Below are 17,287 nucleotides of genomic sequence, written 5' to 3'. Positions count from 1 at the left end.
ATACTTCAGTTACCCTGTAAGAAGGGGATATAAATGTTTGGAAAGGCTCTTAAAAGTATATTATCCAGAGTAATGAGGGAATAATTGGAGAGAGAGAAAGAGAGAGTGAGAGACTTACCAATTAGAGTCGAACCAGGCATGGCATTTACAATGACAAAGTGTGGAAATGCCAACAATAATGTCAAGTTTCTATGAAAGTATGACGTGTATAATACTGGTGATGGTGACTTACTCACTTTGGTTGGTTTGGTTGTTGTCGGTTGCAAAGTTAGGTTAGACGGACTTTAGGTACTTGTTTTGTTGCTAGTAATGTACCTTTGCTGTATCATAAAACAGTACTAGTAAAATGGCAATAGCGACGCAATACCGAGTATCAGCCATTACAAGTTACACTCCAGAAGTGTTCACTACATTGCAATATAAATTAAGGACCCTCAAAACGCTTTGACGTTGCTTTACTCACGCATTTCACTAATTACATGAAACCGCCAAACGGTGCATTTACCCTACTTGCAATGCTACCATCGATTTAGGTCAACCGCTAATGAGATTCCAGTCTTCGGATCTAGTCTTTATTACTTTCGAACTACTAAACGAAAGTCATCCCTATCTCTTTATAAATAAAGTTCATCAGCACTTGATCTCCATGTCACTGAATGGAGAAAAGTTGTCAAAGAATTTCGAACTCTATTAAGTGTGGGAAAGGGTCTCTCGGTGTTTTATTGGTGGGTAAAGGGGTTGCATTGTTGGGTGAATGATCAGCGGTACAAAAGACATATTGTCTGGAAAGTGCATGTGATGGTATGTTCATAAGACTGGTGATATTTTTCAGTTGCAGTAACGAGATGATTTGCATCAAAGAGCGCGTGTTTAACCCCGATGCAAATAAAGGGGGGTTTATATATCCAACGTATATTTTAATTTATTTATTTATTCATGTTACTGATTATTATGAAAACGTGTTCTTTGATGACGGATTTTAAAGAATGGTAACGGATTTAATATTTAAAAATCCTACATTATTAAAAGTCTTTGGTTGTAAGGACGGTGCATGTGCCAAAATTCTGTTTTAGTATTATGTAAAATAAATATCAAAAATTGGGTTGGCGTTATTAAATAGCAATTTGTCCTTCGTTGAACAATTTAAAATTTCATTACACTTACTTTGAAGCTTTTTGGGAGCAAAATAAAGGCTCATTTATAAATAAACCAATTTAAAAAAAAACACTTTTGTGAACTGACCTTTAACAATTATTCTCCTCTTGTCTGCTTAGTCAAAAAGGTGTAGAAAAAGAAAAATTCAATATTTTAATTTGACATTTATGCAATCCTGCTTAAACAAAGGGGAAACAGAGGTTCAGGAAGATTTAAGGATATTACGAAAGACTATATAAAGGCAATGTCGAGTTTCGGCCCACGGCCCACCTGATTCTCGGACGGGCAATCATGGTATGTATCAAGCAATAAATAAGTGTAGCTGCTAACTAGTGTTGCAATTGCAACATTTTCGCAGCTGTGTTTTCAATGTGGCAATCCAAATAAATGTGGCAATAAATGATCCAAATCATAGAGAAAATTATGACTTTAAAATAAAGCAAGTAGGCTAAGCGGTTGTGTTAAAGGTAGGCTGGGGCTGGTAAATCATTCAGTTTTATGCTTATTAAAAGGTAATTCATAATATATATTGTAACAGAGATATTCTTTCGACAAAAGTAATATTAAAATGAGATTCCTTTACTTATATCTCACACAATTACATATGCGATAGTTCAAGAATACGCATGACGACTATTGACACCCATGACAACTTTTGTATGTCACTTTTCCTTGTGAAACACGTGTTTGCTTGAAATAGGCGATTTGTCAATTTTTTATTAATGGTTAATCAGTCGATCAGGTTTGTTTTGAGGATCAAATATCTAAATAGGATCCATTGCCTTAACTTAAAGCAATGCAAAAGTCACAAATGATAGTCAAAGTCCGACAGTCGCCGCACTCTGACGAAACGCTTCTAACAAAAAAAACATACAACCGAATTGAGAACCTCCTCCTTTGAAATCTTGAAGTCGGTTAAAAATGACAATACATCGTGACTACACCATGTATATCATCATTCGCTTGCCCTTGTCCCGTTCACTTGGGGTCGGCGCAGTATGTCTTTTTCTTCCATACCTCTCTGTCACCCGTCATCTCATCATTCACTTGCGTTAGTTTCATTTCATCTTTCACACAGTCCATCCACCTTTTTCTCGGTTTTCCTCTCCTCGTACCTCCCTCCACATTCATTCTTAATACCTTTCTCGTCACATGACTTTCATCCCCCGCATCACATGCCCGTACCATGCTAGGCGATTTGCCCTTACTTTTTCTGTTATGGGTGCAACTTTCAGGCTTCCTCTTATATACTCATTCCTTATCGAATGGTACCATTACTTTTTCCAATTTGGAAGTTAAAAAAAATGAAACTGAGGTCTTCTTTTTATTTCCATATATATTTTTAAGTTTCCAATTTATTGTTGTAAATTCTATCTATTTAACTATATTTAGTTATACAATTTAACATGTGTCAACAGCCCTATTGAGATCGACTGCAACGTCTGCAACATTACAGCTGCTCGTGTGTGCGAAGGGCGAGCAAATGTACGTTTGACGCGTTCACGACTCACGAGCTCACGACGCATTCGCTAAACGTGGACACATTGTTACAATTTCACGAAACAATTATTTACTTAGCAGCATCTTACCGCATCTATTCTGTTAGTCCCTGGAAGTTGAATTATATGTAAATAAGGTCGAAACTATTCTCGTCCAAGTACCTAGTTACCTACCAGGGAATTAGATATCGCGATGCTCTACAGAGCCGGGTTCGTGAAACTCCAGTTTGTATGTTTACGGCCTGCAGCATTGGTTTATTTGAGTGAAAATACTATGGTCTTTCCATTCCATTTGACAAATATTGGTAGCAAATAAATTTTATTTCTTACAATCATTTTTTTTGTAATAATCTTTTTCCGGAAGCGGTATGTAGGAACAGACTTAAAGTACCCGGCCAGTTCGAACGTACACTGATACTAGAATGACATCTAAATCATGTTATTCAGGTATTGTGCATTTTTCTCGTACTTGACCGTACATGTATTGGCGCGAGCGTCATTCAGATATCATTCTGATGACAGTGTACGTTCGAATTGGCCAGTCCGTCGTTAACTCTGTAACTACAGAACAACGTAGGATTATATTATAGTAAGTAAATGTAATCCTACGTTGAGGGTTCAACCTTGAGGGTTGAATTGAAAACTCTTCTTTTTCGATAAAAATGCACGTAAAAACCAGAAAAATGTATAAATTTTCTGTCTCTTTTCGTCGATTGGCAGGATGGACTTGGGATCAACGAATATAATACTCACTACTTGGGATGGACCAGCACTCCTAGTTGGACCAGCACAAAGATCTGGTTCATCCTCCTGTGTTAGAAACTCAAACGTCTCTTATCAGTCTATGGCAGATTGTCTTAAAAATTACCTACTGTCAAATTCGTCAACGTTACAGAATTTTGTAAATAAACTTTTGGTTTTGTTTGAAATTATGTTTAAACAATTATGAACACTAAGAATATCGCAAGACAAGATGCATCGAGTTGTAATGTTTTCAATATCAATTATTTGCTGTGTTAACAGTTACTGTGAGTGACTATTTTATTTCATTGTATCATAAATAATAACAGTGAATCGTTAGTTCGTCGGTTTTAATTTCAGTTTCTTCTGCTAATGTAGCAACCAAACAATTAATTTGATATTTTAGACCGGTAAAAACAAAAAGTGATTTTTCCCATCCCATCTGAACCGAAAGTGGTATCTTCACCCATGCACATCCCACACATAACCATACCAATGGGTATGATGGGTATTACCCATCTCCGTGGAAATGAAAACAATCGCACTTACTTTAAAACTACCCAAAATTAGTCGGCGTGAATATATTAAAACCATGCATTTGCAGGGATTTTAGAGATAAACGCTAACCGAACGACGGAACTTTGCTTTTTAAACTGTAGTGGTGTTGGTTCGGCAAGTTTGTGCTTTAGGGAAATTTTGCTTCAAGTATCGTCGCAAATTGAAAGTAAAATAAGAAAGTTGCTAGTTTTCACAGAGGCCTTACAGAAAACTAGTTTAAACCAGTGAAAACGCGTTTTCACTAAGGCGATACGGAAAACTAGTTTTAATTTAGGGTAAACGCGTTTTCACTAAAAACATAATATAATCCCCCTAATTATCACTAAAATAGCCTAATCCTATCCTAAGTCTCGACCGGACAGACATACTGATAAACATGAATGAATGAATGATTTATTTGCATATGAATATTAGGTTACTTAAACAAGTAGGTGTTGGGTACAATATTTTGAATTTGTTTCACCAAGATCTACCTATGCACATGCAGGTGTACATGCATTGTATCTCTATTGGCTTGATTCGCTACTAACATTAGTAGAATTTTGCCACATTACAGAATATTAATAATTCTACTTGATTATAATATCTGACAACATAGCTCAATTTATACCTATAAAGTTATACAATATCAAGTCAAAAAGTTACGTCATTCCGATTATAAAAATTGCAATATTAAAATAATTACAAAATAAGAAAGAATGTCATACACGTAAGGTTAAGAATTACAATTATAAGGATTAAAATTTATAATTTAGAAAGTCATCAATACTGTAAAAACAACACTTACATAACACATAACAGTTCATAGAGTTTACGTTTGAATTCCGAAGTTGATAAAGATTTTAATGCCACAGGAATTTTGTTAAAGATTCTAATGCACATTTTGTATGCACTCTTTTTTCTGAGTGCTAGACTGTGTGGCGGTATTGGCATTTGGTATTGTCTTATGGACCTGTTGGAAACGTTCCCCGGTGTGGGAACATTGAGAAACTATTAAGTTTCCTAATTGACTACAGAACCCTAAAAGAGGCGCTTTAACGTATGTCAACGGAGTGTTAAACTTAAGACTGCACGACCGTCCAGTGGCGCCCTGATTAGAGCGATTGTGTTTTCTAATAAGCTAATTCATTTCTGTATAATTCAGTATATTTATGTTGTAGTAGTCCTAATACTGATTCCCCAACTAAATATTACTTACTTTAGACTTTATCACCTAAAAGGAAAAAAGTGGTCACCATTTGCCGTTTAGTTGATGCAGCAAAAATAAGCAAAATAAAACTATGTGACAAAGACCAAAAGTTGGGGAATCAGGACTACAACATTAATGTACTGGATTATGTAGAATGTAGAAATGGATTGGTTTATTAGAAAACACAATCCCCCTAATGAGGGCGCCACTGCAGGTATGAAGTAAGTAGCACGTGCGGTTTCATTTAACAATAGACAAAGGATAAGCCGAAAGGGGACTGTTTGAAATCTACGAACTTTAGCTGTGAGCTGTGAGCAATTGGCGTCGCTTGATTTTAAGAATGAAGTATAGTTTAGGTTGGTAGATAATTAACAGGTTAATGATGGACAACTAATATGTCAACACGCAATTTAATGTTCTTTTCAGACACTAATGACTATGATGAAAATACGCCGAGGCAGTTTATCGAGAAACTTAATGAACTGGATGCTAATGAAGGTATTTTTCAGTTACATGCTTAATTATATTATTATCTAAGAATATTTCGTAAAGAATGATAAAGCAAAGAAACGTAGTACCTTACAGCCAATAACTATGTTAAAAAGTGAAGCCAAAATACTATGTTCATCTCTATTGCCAATTTAAGTAATTAAAATAATCCAATGAAAGAGCGATACTGCAATATAATGATATGTTTGGGAATTATAGATGTGCCGTTCTCGAGAACGTTCTCCGTCTACAATGGGAAATGTTTCCCCATACAAAACGGAGAACGTTCTCGAAAACGGCATAACTATATTGGCAATGTACATAACCTCTTTTGTTTTATGAATTAAGGTCAATTATGCTTTGGGCAGACTCTGTATAAGCTGCGACCCCAACAACCAAAGTTTAATATATCCGTAACTAGCGACCTGCCCCGGCTTCGCACGGGTAGTTCAACTAATTTAGACAAAACCTTTATAAATTATACATATAAACCTTCCTCTTGAATCACTCTATCTATTAAAAAAAAACCGCATCAAGATCCGTTGCGTAGTTTTAAAGATCTAAGCATACATAGGGACAGACAGCGGAAAGCGACTTTGTTTTATACTATGTAGTGAAATAATCTAACAAGTCACACGAACCCGCCGCCAAAAAGCCACTCCCATACAATCGAAGTTACGCCTTTATTATAAAATAAAATACATTCTCAAATAACTTAAAATTTGATATAAACATTCAAGTAACATAATATACCTATTGGTACTAGTTTTCATAAATAGAAAGTTTACATAAAACTCGCTCGCGATCTACAATATATTATATGTATATATATTTTTACATAAATTTACACGCCAAATTTCATGTAATTTAAACATGTCATTTAAAATGATAGCTTAACTTCGGTTCTATGTAAGCGGCTTTTTAACAGCGAGTTCGTGACTCTTAAGTTCTTAACTTAACAAATGGAGGCACATCCAAGGGGTTCCATTATCCACAGTAAATACTTCATCATTAGATCCCCGCCACCCTAATAGTGATTGACTGACGAGAGGATAGTAATTTTTTGACATTCAACCTTATTAATGTTTAGAAACCTAATAAATTGTAGTAAACTAGCTTCTGCCTTCAACTTCGTCTGCGGATGATGATGATGATTGATAAAATCTATAATATGTCCATCCTTCGGCCTCAAGCTATCTTCATGCCAAATTATAATATTTATAATCATTTATAATATTAAAAAATTAAATAAAACCTAGTCATAAACGTAGAAGTAATTATGTATTATTCTGCTACATCATAGATGAGCCCGAGCCTATAAATCCGTTTCATCGGGTCACAACCTCACGGCAAAACAATACGAAACATACTACCTCAATAATACCACTCGAGAGCAAGAATATTCTGTGCGAGGATTTTGAAGAGTACTCTAGCAATTGTACTTTTAAAGCTAGAAAGATTTATGATTCGACGATAACCCTGCCTTTGCCTAATGAATTAAGAAATTGGTGCAAGTAAGTAATTAATCATTACTACATACATAGGTACATAATTAGTACAGCTACCACGAGCTATTCGCTAACGTAACTTACTTTTTATATGTACATTTCCACTCATTTTCCAGTACAAGCCAGATGCATAGAAAATGAAATGTTTTTCATCGGTGGCATAATTAAAACGTATTAGCATAGCAATACAGCGGGGAAATGTCGCCAGCATCCTCGGCACCATGCCAAAGGGGCCACATTTTCTAGATGTATTTTAGTTTTATTTAGTTTGTTTTTATTTTTATTTTCTAGATAATTTCGTTTTTAACAAATGTATTGTTATTCCGTTAATACATGTCAATAATGTATGAAACTAAGATATTATCACAAATAGGCAATTGTCCAAATGTGGCTTTGGTATCAAATTATCACTAGGTATTTACGTATAAACATTACATTTACTAAAATTACCACAATACTTTGGTCTATAAATTTAAATATACATATTTTTTTTGTCAGAACAGATAATTATACGTAAACTGCTTTTTAGGCTTCCGTACCCAAAGGGTAATAAGGGGCCCTATTACTAAGACCCCGCTGTCCGTCTGTCTGTCTGTCACCAGGCTGTATCTCATGTACCGTGATAGCTAGACAGTTGCAATTTTCACAGATGATGTATTTCTGTTGCCGCTACAACAAATACTAAAAAGTACGGAACCCTCTGTGGGCGAGTCCGACTCGCACTTGTCCGGTTTTTTCTTTTACAGAGCATTGAAGCAACTCGCAACCTGTGAATACGATTGGAACACGGATTGCAAAGACGTTACAGAGAAGAATTTCAACGAGTTCACAATCCAGGGTCAATTGCACGTTATTGATAAAGTGTGTCATGACGACAGGTTTTCAGTGCGTAAGTCAAATTGGTTTTCATTTCATTGGACTAGACAAAGCTGCGCTCCTGAGTATATAAAATAAAAAATTAAAATATTTGGAGACAATCTTACACAGATCGAACTAACCCAAAACTAAGCAAAGCTTGTACTATAGATACTAGGAGTCGATATAAATACTTAAATAGTTAAATACATACTTATATACATACAAAAATACCATGACTCAGGAACAAATATACGTGCTCATCACACCGGGATTCTAACCCGGGACCATCGGCTTCGCAGGCAGAGTAGGGGCACTACACAATAGGCCAGACAGGTCGTCAAAGATAGGCTTACCTTTTTAGCAAGATTCTCAGTCATAGCATAGATAAGTATGCTTATAGTGCTCACGCCATAAGTAGAAGTACATCAGTTTCCTTGCTTAATAAATAATAAGTTAATATTGTCTTCGGTTACCGCGATAGTTACTCATGAAATAAAACTATGAAAACGGATTATATCGCGTATATTGAATTTATAATACATCCCGACGTTTCGAACTCTTTACAGCGTTCGTGGTCAACGGGTGACTGAGGAAAAATTACAAAATGCAAAAATACCCACATACTAAAATAATGAACAATCATAGACTACAAACTTTAAGGCTGGTTGTACATGCAAAATCGGTTCATAAGGCTAGTTATACACTATAATTATTTTTCAAGTAAAGATATATATATATACGCGATAAAAATAAACTATGCCGGCTCCAACCCTACACCACGGACCCGAGAAGATTTAATTCCCTCCTAAATTGTAGGAGGGTATCCCAATATGGGACCGGCAACAAACTCGGCGGGACACATCTTTTCAAAACATCAGAATGTCCAGCATCATCCAACACTACGGTCTCACAGTCTATGTCTCGCTTGCTCCTTTATCAGGTGGACTACAGGATCCCAAGCTGGTGGTAGAGAAAAGCCATCTTCCCTATTAAAGTTTGGATATTTCTTAATCTCAATGGCCTCGCGCAGCATTCTGGGTATGTAACGCTTCTCCTTGGCAAGAACCAGAGGCTTATCAAACTTGATTGAGTGATTGGCTTTATCCATGACATGCTCACAGACAGCAGACCTAGGTCGACGGTGCTTGACATCAGCTATGTGTTCCTTCACCCGAGTGGAAATGCTCCGTTTCGTCTGCCCGACATATGATAGGCCACACTCACAGTCCAGCCTGTACACTCCTGCAGTCTGTGGAGGGGTATTGCATTTTACAGGCCTCAGGAATTGTGACATCTTCTTCATTGGCTTGAAATATGTTTTTATAGAAGCACGCTTCAAGATGTGGCTGATCCTGTCCGTGACCCCCCTGACAAAAGGCAGAATGGCAGGCCTGCGCTCGACTGTGGGGATCTTAATGTGGGACCTCTGGTTGACCCGCGGTATCCTGAGCTCGTTTGCCTGGAGCGCGCGCCTGGCATGCTGGAGCTCCGCGGCCAGATGCTGGTCATCACATATCCTCTGGGCTCTCTGAAACAAAGATTTGCCTACTGTAACAAGTTGACTGGGATGGTGATGCGATTTGCCATTTAAGTACCTATCAGTATGAGTAGGTTTCCTATACACAGTGCGACCTAGGGTGTTATCAGGATTTCTTTTTACCAATACATCTAAGAAGGGGAGAGAACAGTCTTTTTCCAACTCCATAGTAAATTTTATTTTGCTATGGATGGAATTTAGGTGATCCAAGAAAGTTGAAACACTACTTTTTGGAAGTATAGTAAAAGTGTCATCTACGTATCTTTTAAATCACACACTTACAAACACGCACGCATACAAAGGATTCTTACCATTTCATCGGTGAGATTAAAGACCTAACATTGACTGATGATGAGATCATGGTCAGTTTTGACGTCCAGTCGCTATTTACAAGCCTACCGGTACAAGACTGCATTGAAATTGTCAAGAAGAGGTTATGTGAGCAGAACATGTCAGAGGAATATGCTAAGCTGTTGGAACATTGCCTTACATCTGGCTACTTGCTATGGAATGGTGAATTCTATCTTCAAGTCGACGGCGTGGCCATGGGGTCTCCGGTGTCTCCAGTAGTCGCTGACATCTTTATGGAGGACTTCGAGGAGAGGGCACTCTCACTGGCTCCTGTGCGACCGAAGATATTTAAAAGATACGTAGATGACACTTTTACTATACTTCCAAAAAGTAGTGTTTCAACTTTCTTGGATCACCTAAATTCCATCCATAGCAAAATAAAATTTACTATGGAGTTGGAAAAAGACTGTTCTCTCCCCTTCTTAGATGTATTGGTAAAAAGAAATCCTGATAACACCCTAGGTCGCACTGTGTATAGGAAACCTACTCATACTGATAGGTACTTAAATGGCAAATCGCATCACCATCCCAGTCAACTTGTTACAGTAGGCAAATCTTTGTTTCAGAGAGCCCAGAGGATATGTGATGACCAGCATCTGGCCGCGGAGCTCCAGCATGCCAGGCGCGCGCTCCAGGCAAACGAGCTCAGGATACCGCGGGTCAACCAGAGGTCCCACATTAAGATCCCCACAGTCGAGCGCAGGCCTGCCATTCTGCCTTTTGTCAGGGGGGTCACGGACAGGATCAGCCACATCTTGAAGCGTGCTTCTATAAAAACATATTTCAAGCCAATGAAGAAGATGTCACAATTCCTGAGGCCTGTAAAATGCAATACCCCTCTACAGACTGCAGGAGTGTACAGGCTGGACTGTGAGTGTGGCCTATCATATGTCGGGCAGACGAAACGGAGCATTTCCACTCGGGTGAAGGAACACATAGCTGATGTCAAGCACCGTCGACCTAGGTCTGCTGTCTGTGAGCATGTCATGGATAAAGCCAATCACTCAATCAAGTTTGATAAGCCTCTGGTTCTTGCCAAGGAGAAGCGTTACATACCCAGAATGCTGCGCGAGGCCATTGAGATTAAGAAATATCCAAACTTTAATAGGGAAGATGGCTTTTCTCTACCACCAGCTTGGGATCCTGTAGTCCACCTGATAAAGGAGCAAGCGAGACATAGACTGTGAGACCGTAGTGTTGGATGATGCTGGACATTCTGATGTTTTGAAAAGATGTGTCCCGCCGAGTTTGTTGCCGGTCCCATATTGGGATACCCTCCTACAATTTAGGAGGGAATTAAATCTTCTCGGGTCCGTGGTGTAGGGTTGGAGCCGGCATAGTTTATTTTTATCGCGTATATATATATATCTTTACTTGAAAAATAATTATAGTGTATAACTAGCCTTATGAACCGATTTTGCATGTACAACCAGCCTTAAAGTTTGTAGTCTATGATTGTTCATTATTTTAGTATGTGGGTATTTTTGCATTTTGTAATTTTTCCTCAGTCACCCGTTGACCACGAACGCTGTAAAGAGTTCGAAACGTCGGGATGTATTATAAATTCAATATACGCGATATAATCCGTTTTCATAGTTTTATTTCATAAATAATAAGTTATTATCCCCATACAACTTATTATTTAAACCTATGCGTGGTAAAACGTATTACAGTGGAATCTCGATAACTCGAATTATTTTATTATATATATTACAAATGCACAGGCAGCTTAAAATAGCTGATACGTGCATATTAATGTCCTGCACTTGTGTTGTCGAGTGTCAAGGGAAACGCGAAAAAATTTCGAGTTAATTCGACCTAACGAGAATTTCGGGATATAAAGGATTTTACTGCTAAAATTTCGACTTAGAGAGTCGCAATTTCTAAGTATGTACTATTGTTCGACTTCTAGAGTCAAAATTTTCATCAAAGGCGCAATTTATTTTAATTACCTATATTTTTCGACTTATAGAGTCAAAGGTAAATAAAATTTCGACTTATGGTTTATGGGACGTATTTATTAATTAAAACAAATGACATGACATATTAGTTAAGTAAACAGTACAAAGAACTACAAAAAATCTGTTATCTACTTTTGATTTACATTTAGATACAATTTGAAGATTTATATCAAATATTTTTTCAAGTTCAAGCAAAGAACCGATCGACCGACCAAAAAATGATCTACGAAATCATAAAACCTTTCAACATGAGTTCGTAGAGTGTTTGTGTGTGTACGCTCTTGCTTACTTATTTGAAATCAATGTTTCAAAACATGCTGAATCAGTTCGATCAACGTAATAACTTCAAATTGTATTTCTATGTTCTGAAGTTTATTCCAGTCAGTTTCGTACACAATTGTGTTACTTAGAAAGTTCAAAACATGTATTCATTCATTGCACGTGTATAACTTGTACAAGGCACAAGGCCCAAGGCACAAACAATAGATAAAATCCCCGAACATTTCTGTTGGATTTTATTGCTATGAGTTCCGGGAATTACAAGTAAGACCTCATTATAAATTTAAATAATTACGACTTACGGAGTCTGTTTTTTGAAATTCGATTTATATAGTATAGATATCTACCTACTATCATTACCTAGCAGGGAAATAACATTTTGTTCGAGTTACGGAATCAAAATAATTCGAGAGAACGCGTATTTAGGGGTTCAGCGGATGGAAATTGCATTTTTTTTTTCGACTTAATGAGGATCACGACTTAACGAGTATTAGTAAGTTTCAAACTCGCTCAAAAATTGGTGCTTATTAAGCTTGAATTTTATTACAAATAAGTTTTCGCAAACCTCACTTAAACTTATTATAAATGTGTTTTTATCTATGTATGTAGTGAGCACTCTAAGCTTACTATATAACTTTAAAACTATTGCGTTTTGAACACATATATAAATCATATTTATAACCGGGTCAATTTATTTTGTTACCTTTATTTACCGACGTTTCGAAGCGAAATTGGGACTCAATGAAACCTGTGTCGGAACGTCGGTAAATAAAGGTAACAAAACAAACTCGCGATACACTCCAAGCTTATTTATTTATCTATGGTCATAGTGATATACATAATAGATAAGTAGGTGATAATAAACAACTTGTAAAAAATGGTTTAATATGACTTACACGACTGCCTTTAGAAATGTAATAAGATTACTTATATACCAGACTACGACATGCTCCTGGATAAATGCATCAAGGCGATATCAAAGGACTGGACAACTTGTTTCTTGAATATGAAGTTTCACACAGACCTACGTAAAGCTGCTACAGATAACTGGGCGCATTATGAAACTCACTTCTATTTGTGCTGGTATGTAAACTATAGTTGAATTAAACACTCGCTGCACGCGAATACGTAAGTAGTGTGCTCCCTGTCACACTTACCTGCTGCGGGCGGCGTCTTGTCTTTTTTTCAATTCCTTCACGTGCAGCGAGTGTTTGACTCAACTATAACGATTTCTAAAAACCGATTGAACGTCACGCCTCACTTTAAACGTATCTATAGGTTCAAATCCTTTTTGGACCGTCAGCGATTCTCAAACAAACTTTGGAAACGTTTATTCGTTATAAAAGGCAGTTTTGTTGCAGTGAAAAGACCCGTTTCCGTCGCTGCACTTTAGAGGTCCTGTTGAATTTTCCGCATCAATGCACTTCTCAACAGTCTATTTTGCTACAAAAATTTTCGACTATTATATCGGAGGGTGAAGTATTTCAGGTATAGTAACTAAAGATTGTGTAGATATTAATTAACACGGGTGTACGCCAACCATATTATTTATTCCCACACGAGTGACATGAGTAAGCTTTCAGATCTTTAACCACACGGTTGAGTTGATAGCTTTCGGGTTAAATAGTTTGGAGGGAAGTTTCTTATTTATTGGGTTTAGACTAATGTTAAAATAGCGCTTACTACACGATTTTTCTCAGTAGTTGCTAAAAGTCGCGTCATGACTTTAGTCTTATTCTTTAGCCAGAAACGTCACTTTTCCAATCAAGTCGTAACCTATTATAACAAACAGAATACGCCTCTAGCGCTCGAATGCTTATTGTAGAGATTCTTAGTTAAGTCTTTTTCCCAGCAGTTTTCATTTTTCGGTGAGAGTTGGACCAAGCTAACTCTATATTGCATTTGCAATGACAAAGTGTGGCATTGCTATCACTGATATCAATATCTAATGAAATATAACGTTTATAAGGATTTTCGCTCACTTTGTTCTATTGAAGTCGGTGCAAAGGTAGCTTAGACGGACTTTATATAAACCGATGACGACAATGTATGACCGATGCTGACGTAAGCTGTCTTTAAATTTATCTTATAATATAAGTAAATATTCTTGATTGTGAACCATAAATTTAAGACAAAAAAATTACTTAACTTTAAAAAATACTAGTCAGTCAGAAATCGGATATCTAGGTAGCTATACCAAGTCTCGATAGGCGTCAAAATTATTAAACGTCTATATTTTTCACGTTAAGTATACCTTCTATCATATATTTATAATATGTATGTCTATTCTAATTTTCTTATTTGTGTATCTTTATTTACTGTAATTGTGTGTATGAAAGTAGGCTTCATAACGTTTTATGCAACGCATACTCTTTTTGACTGCATGATTTGTTTCCGCTACCCAAAGGTTGTCTGGAAGAGATCGCTCTTCAGCGATAAGACCTCCTATTGTGTAGATAATAGATAGAGGTAGCTCTATCCTTAATCAATTGTTTTCTGTAAGCTGTATCTTTTACTGAAGTGTGCCTATAAAGAGTGTTCTATCGATCTATTTTCTTGAATGAAAACCTTTAATGAGCACACTTAATTCCCACGGTAAGTAAAGCCACATTTAGACGGTTCAGGAATTTGCCTGCTATTTTCGTTACCTACATTGCGATATTTACTCTATCGACTGAATTCATAGTACATACTCTGTATTTAGTTAGAAATGTATCGAATGTTGCATGCAAGTTCTTGAACCGTCTAAATGGGGTTAAGGCAAGCCGGAATCATTCAAAAATTAATCCCCTAGAATCACCTAGTTTCTCGACCAGCACTGATTTTTAAAAGCATACCCCAACGTTGAAAAAGGACAAATCTTATTTAACTACTATTTTTATTCATGATATTCCGAAGCACTGCTTGCACGCACTTAACTCTCAAGAGGCTTGTTAGCATACTCCTTTAAAATTCTAGTTTATTAGGGTGACTCCAATTCCTTCTGTTTTGCTTTATTCTGGCGTGAGGATGTCACAGATTTCGTATATATTTCTTATTTGGTTTGGGTAATTAAGTTGTAAAACTTTGAACATCTTATATAAATAATTATTAACTATGAATTTTATTGTCATTGAATCGGGAGAAAATTATTTTGGTTTTACCAGAGACTAGTACATAAATCTCGGCAAGTAATAGGTATTATTATTTTATGTAGACATTTTTACCTTAACAAGTGCGAGTCGGACTCCCGCACGTAGAGTTCCGTACCATTACGCAACAAACGGCAAAAAAATCACGTTTGTTGTATGGGAGCCCCCCTTTAATATTTTTTTTATTCTGTTTTTAGTATTTGTTGTTATAGCGGCAACAGAAATACATCATCCGTGAAAATTTCAACTCTCTAGCTATGACGGTTCATGAGATACAGCCTGGTGACAGACGGACAGACAGACAGACAGACAGACAGACAGACAGACAGACGGACAGACAGACAGACAGCGAAGTCTTAGTAATAGGGTCCCGTTTTTACCCTTTGGGTACGGACGGAACCCTAAAAATGTACATTATTTTGTCATATACATAATGTTTTTGAAAATAGTTTATTTTTATAATCCTTAAGTAAATAAATAAATAAAGAGTATTTATTGCCCACAATGCGCCATCTGTCATAATCAGGGTCAACCTCCGCATTCGACGTATTCTATGGAGAAAATTATATTAATAAATATTTTTCAGGACTGTAACTTCAATATGATGTACCCAAGCTGTCCAGGTGGGGATCCGCGACCACCAACGGCTCTGGTCTCCAAGCTAATGAAGGACGAACTTCGATATGTTCAAGAACTCAAGGCCAGCGCATTTCGATCAACGACAATGGGGCCACTTCAATTGATTACATTGTCTTATTATTATATTTTTAAATAATTCCTGAAATGAAAGTATTTAATTTCTGAAAATTATATAACGGAACCCAATAAAGCCGACGAAAGACGACGACGACGATTTCATCTTGCCACACAGAGTTATAATAAGAGTCACAAGCCAATTAGGTGCCTAATTATTTAATATTGTAATATATCATATGAATCAAGAATCAAATGTTTTAAGTGATAAACTTAAAACTATAATGGCATACAAAAGTATAACTAAAACTACAAACATCCATAAAATAGGTAAGAGTTAAAGTTTACCACGAAATGGTCTCGCCTCAGCATAATACTAACCCGAAAGTCAGCGCTGATCTTCCGGCGGGACCATTCATAAGAATAATGTACATTACGTTTGAATTTTACATTAAATAAATAAATAATAATTAAATAACAAAATATAATAACTAATAGTTCCTAAGTCTATGTCAATTCATCTAAATTAATTAATAATTATTCGTTAATATTAAATATTTTAGAAAAAGCTAGATCGTATCGTACTCGGAGCTGACAAAAAGTCATCCACAGAATAGAATGCTCCTCTGGAGCTGCAGGCGTACATAGGCTACGGAGACTGCTAAACATCAGGGGGCGGGTATGCTTGTTTGCCACCGACGTAATATAAAAAAGCACTTCTTCAACAAATTAGTTTGGCCACGGTGGCATGGGTCGAAATTTCCAAGTTTTTGGGGGGCTAGCCACGGCACGATCTCGTGGCAATCCGGCTAAATCAGCTTTATTTGACCTAAGGAACAATCGTGCCAAGCGGCATCGTCTAAGACAAAGGGTAAATAAGTGCAGTGAGTATGCACTGCACTTATTTACCCTACTCTACCTATGATACCTAGTAAACATAAAACGGGTTACATTTTCTCATCCCTACAAGCCGTGTTGTTTTCAAAGTTAATTCATTAGAGGGCGAACAGATGGCGCCTCTGGGAAAAACGATCCCTTGTTTTATGTTGTAACTTTTGTGTCACCGACAAAGGACAACCCTTCCACGCTCATACTTGTTGTAATCACAACTGGCAACCCTAGAAAACAACGGTATTAACCAGATTTAGAGGGAATTGGCAGTATTACAATATTTTGTTAGAAATTGTTTTAGGCTGTGATAGAAAGTTTAATTAGGGGTGTCAAATCTGTGCGTGCTGGTAAAGTAGAGCTATTAAAGAGAATTTTCGAGACAGGCGTTAAACAAAATTGAGGAGTTAAGTTAAATAATAAATAAGTCGGAATGTCGAATGAGTTATA

General features: G+C 36.7%; 1 protein-coding gene across 1 annotated transcript; it reads left to right on the top strand.

Moving 5' to 3' along the window:
* The first annotated feature begins 6,593 nt into the window (after window positions 1-6,593).
* Window positions 6,594-16,034, top strand: LOC134748920 (uncharacterized). Its single transcript, XM_063683796.1, has 6 exons — window positions 6,594-6,627; window positions 6,935-7,145; window positions 7,886-8,028; window positions 13,064-13,208; window positions 13,487-13,613; window positions 15,843-16,034. The coding sequence occupies exons 1-6, from the start codon at window positions 6,594-6,596 to the stop codon at window positions 16,029-16,031; spliced, it is 849 nt and encodes a 282-aa protein (XP_063539866.1). The 3' UTR covers window positions 16,032-16,034.
* Window positions 16,035-17,287: the final 1,253 nt, after the last annotated feature.

The sequence above is a fragment of the Cydia strobilella genome, chromosome 2, assembly GCF_947568885.1.
Source record: "Cydia strobilella chromosome 2, ilCydStro3.1, whole genome shotgun sequence".
In the NCBI taxonomy this organism is placed as follows: domain Eukaryota; kingdom Metazoa; phylum Arthropoda; class Insecta; order Lepidoptera; family Tortricidae; genus Cydia; species Cydia strobilella.
The sequence above is the reverse complement of the archived record's forward strand: the minus strand, read 5'-3'. Positions and strand labels throughout refer to the sequence as shown.

Coding starts and splice junctions, on each gene's coding strand:
- LOC134748920 (XM_063683796.1), top strand. CDS start 6,594: ATGGAGGCACATCCAAGGGGTTCCATTATCCACA. Junction 7,146..7,885: donor GAATTAAGAAATTGGTGCAA/GTAAGTAATTAA, acceptor TTTCTTTTACAG/AGCATTGAAGCAACTCGCAA. Junction 8,029..13,063: donor TGACGACAGGTTTTCAGTGC/GTAAGTCAAATT, acceptor CTTATATACCAG/ACTACGACATGCTCCTGGAT.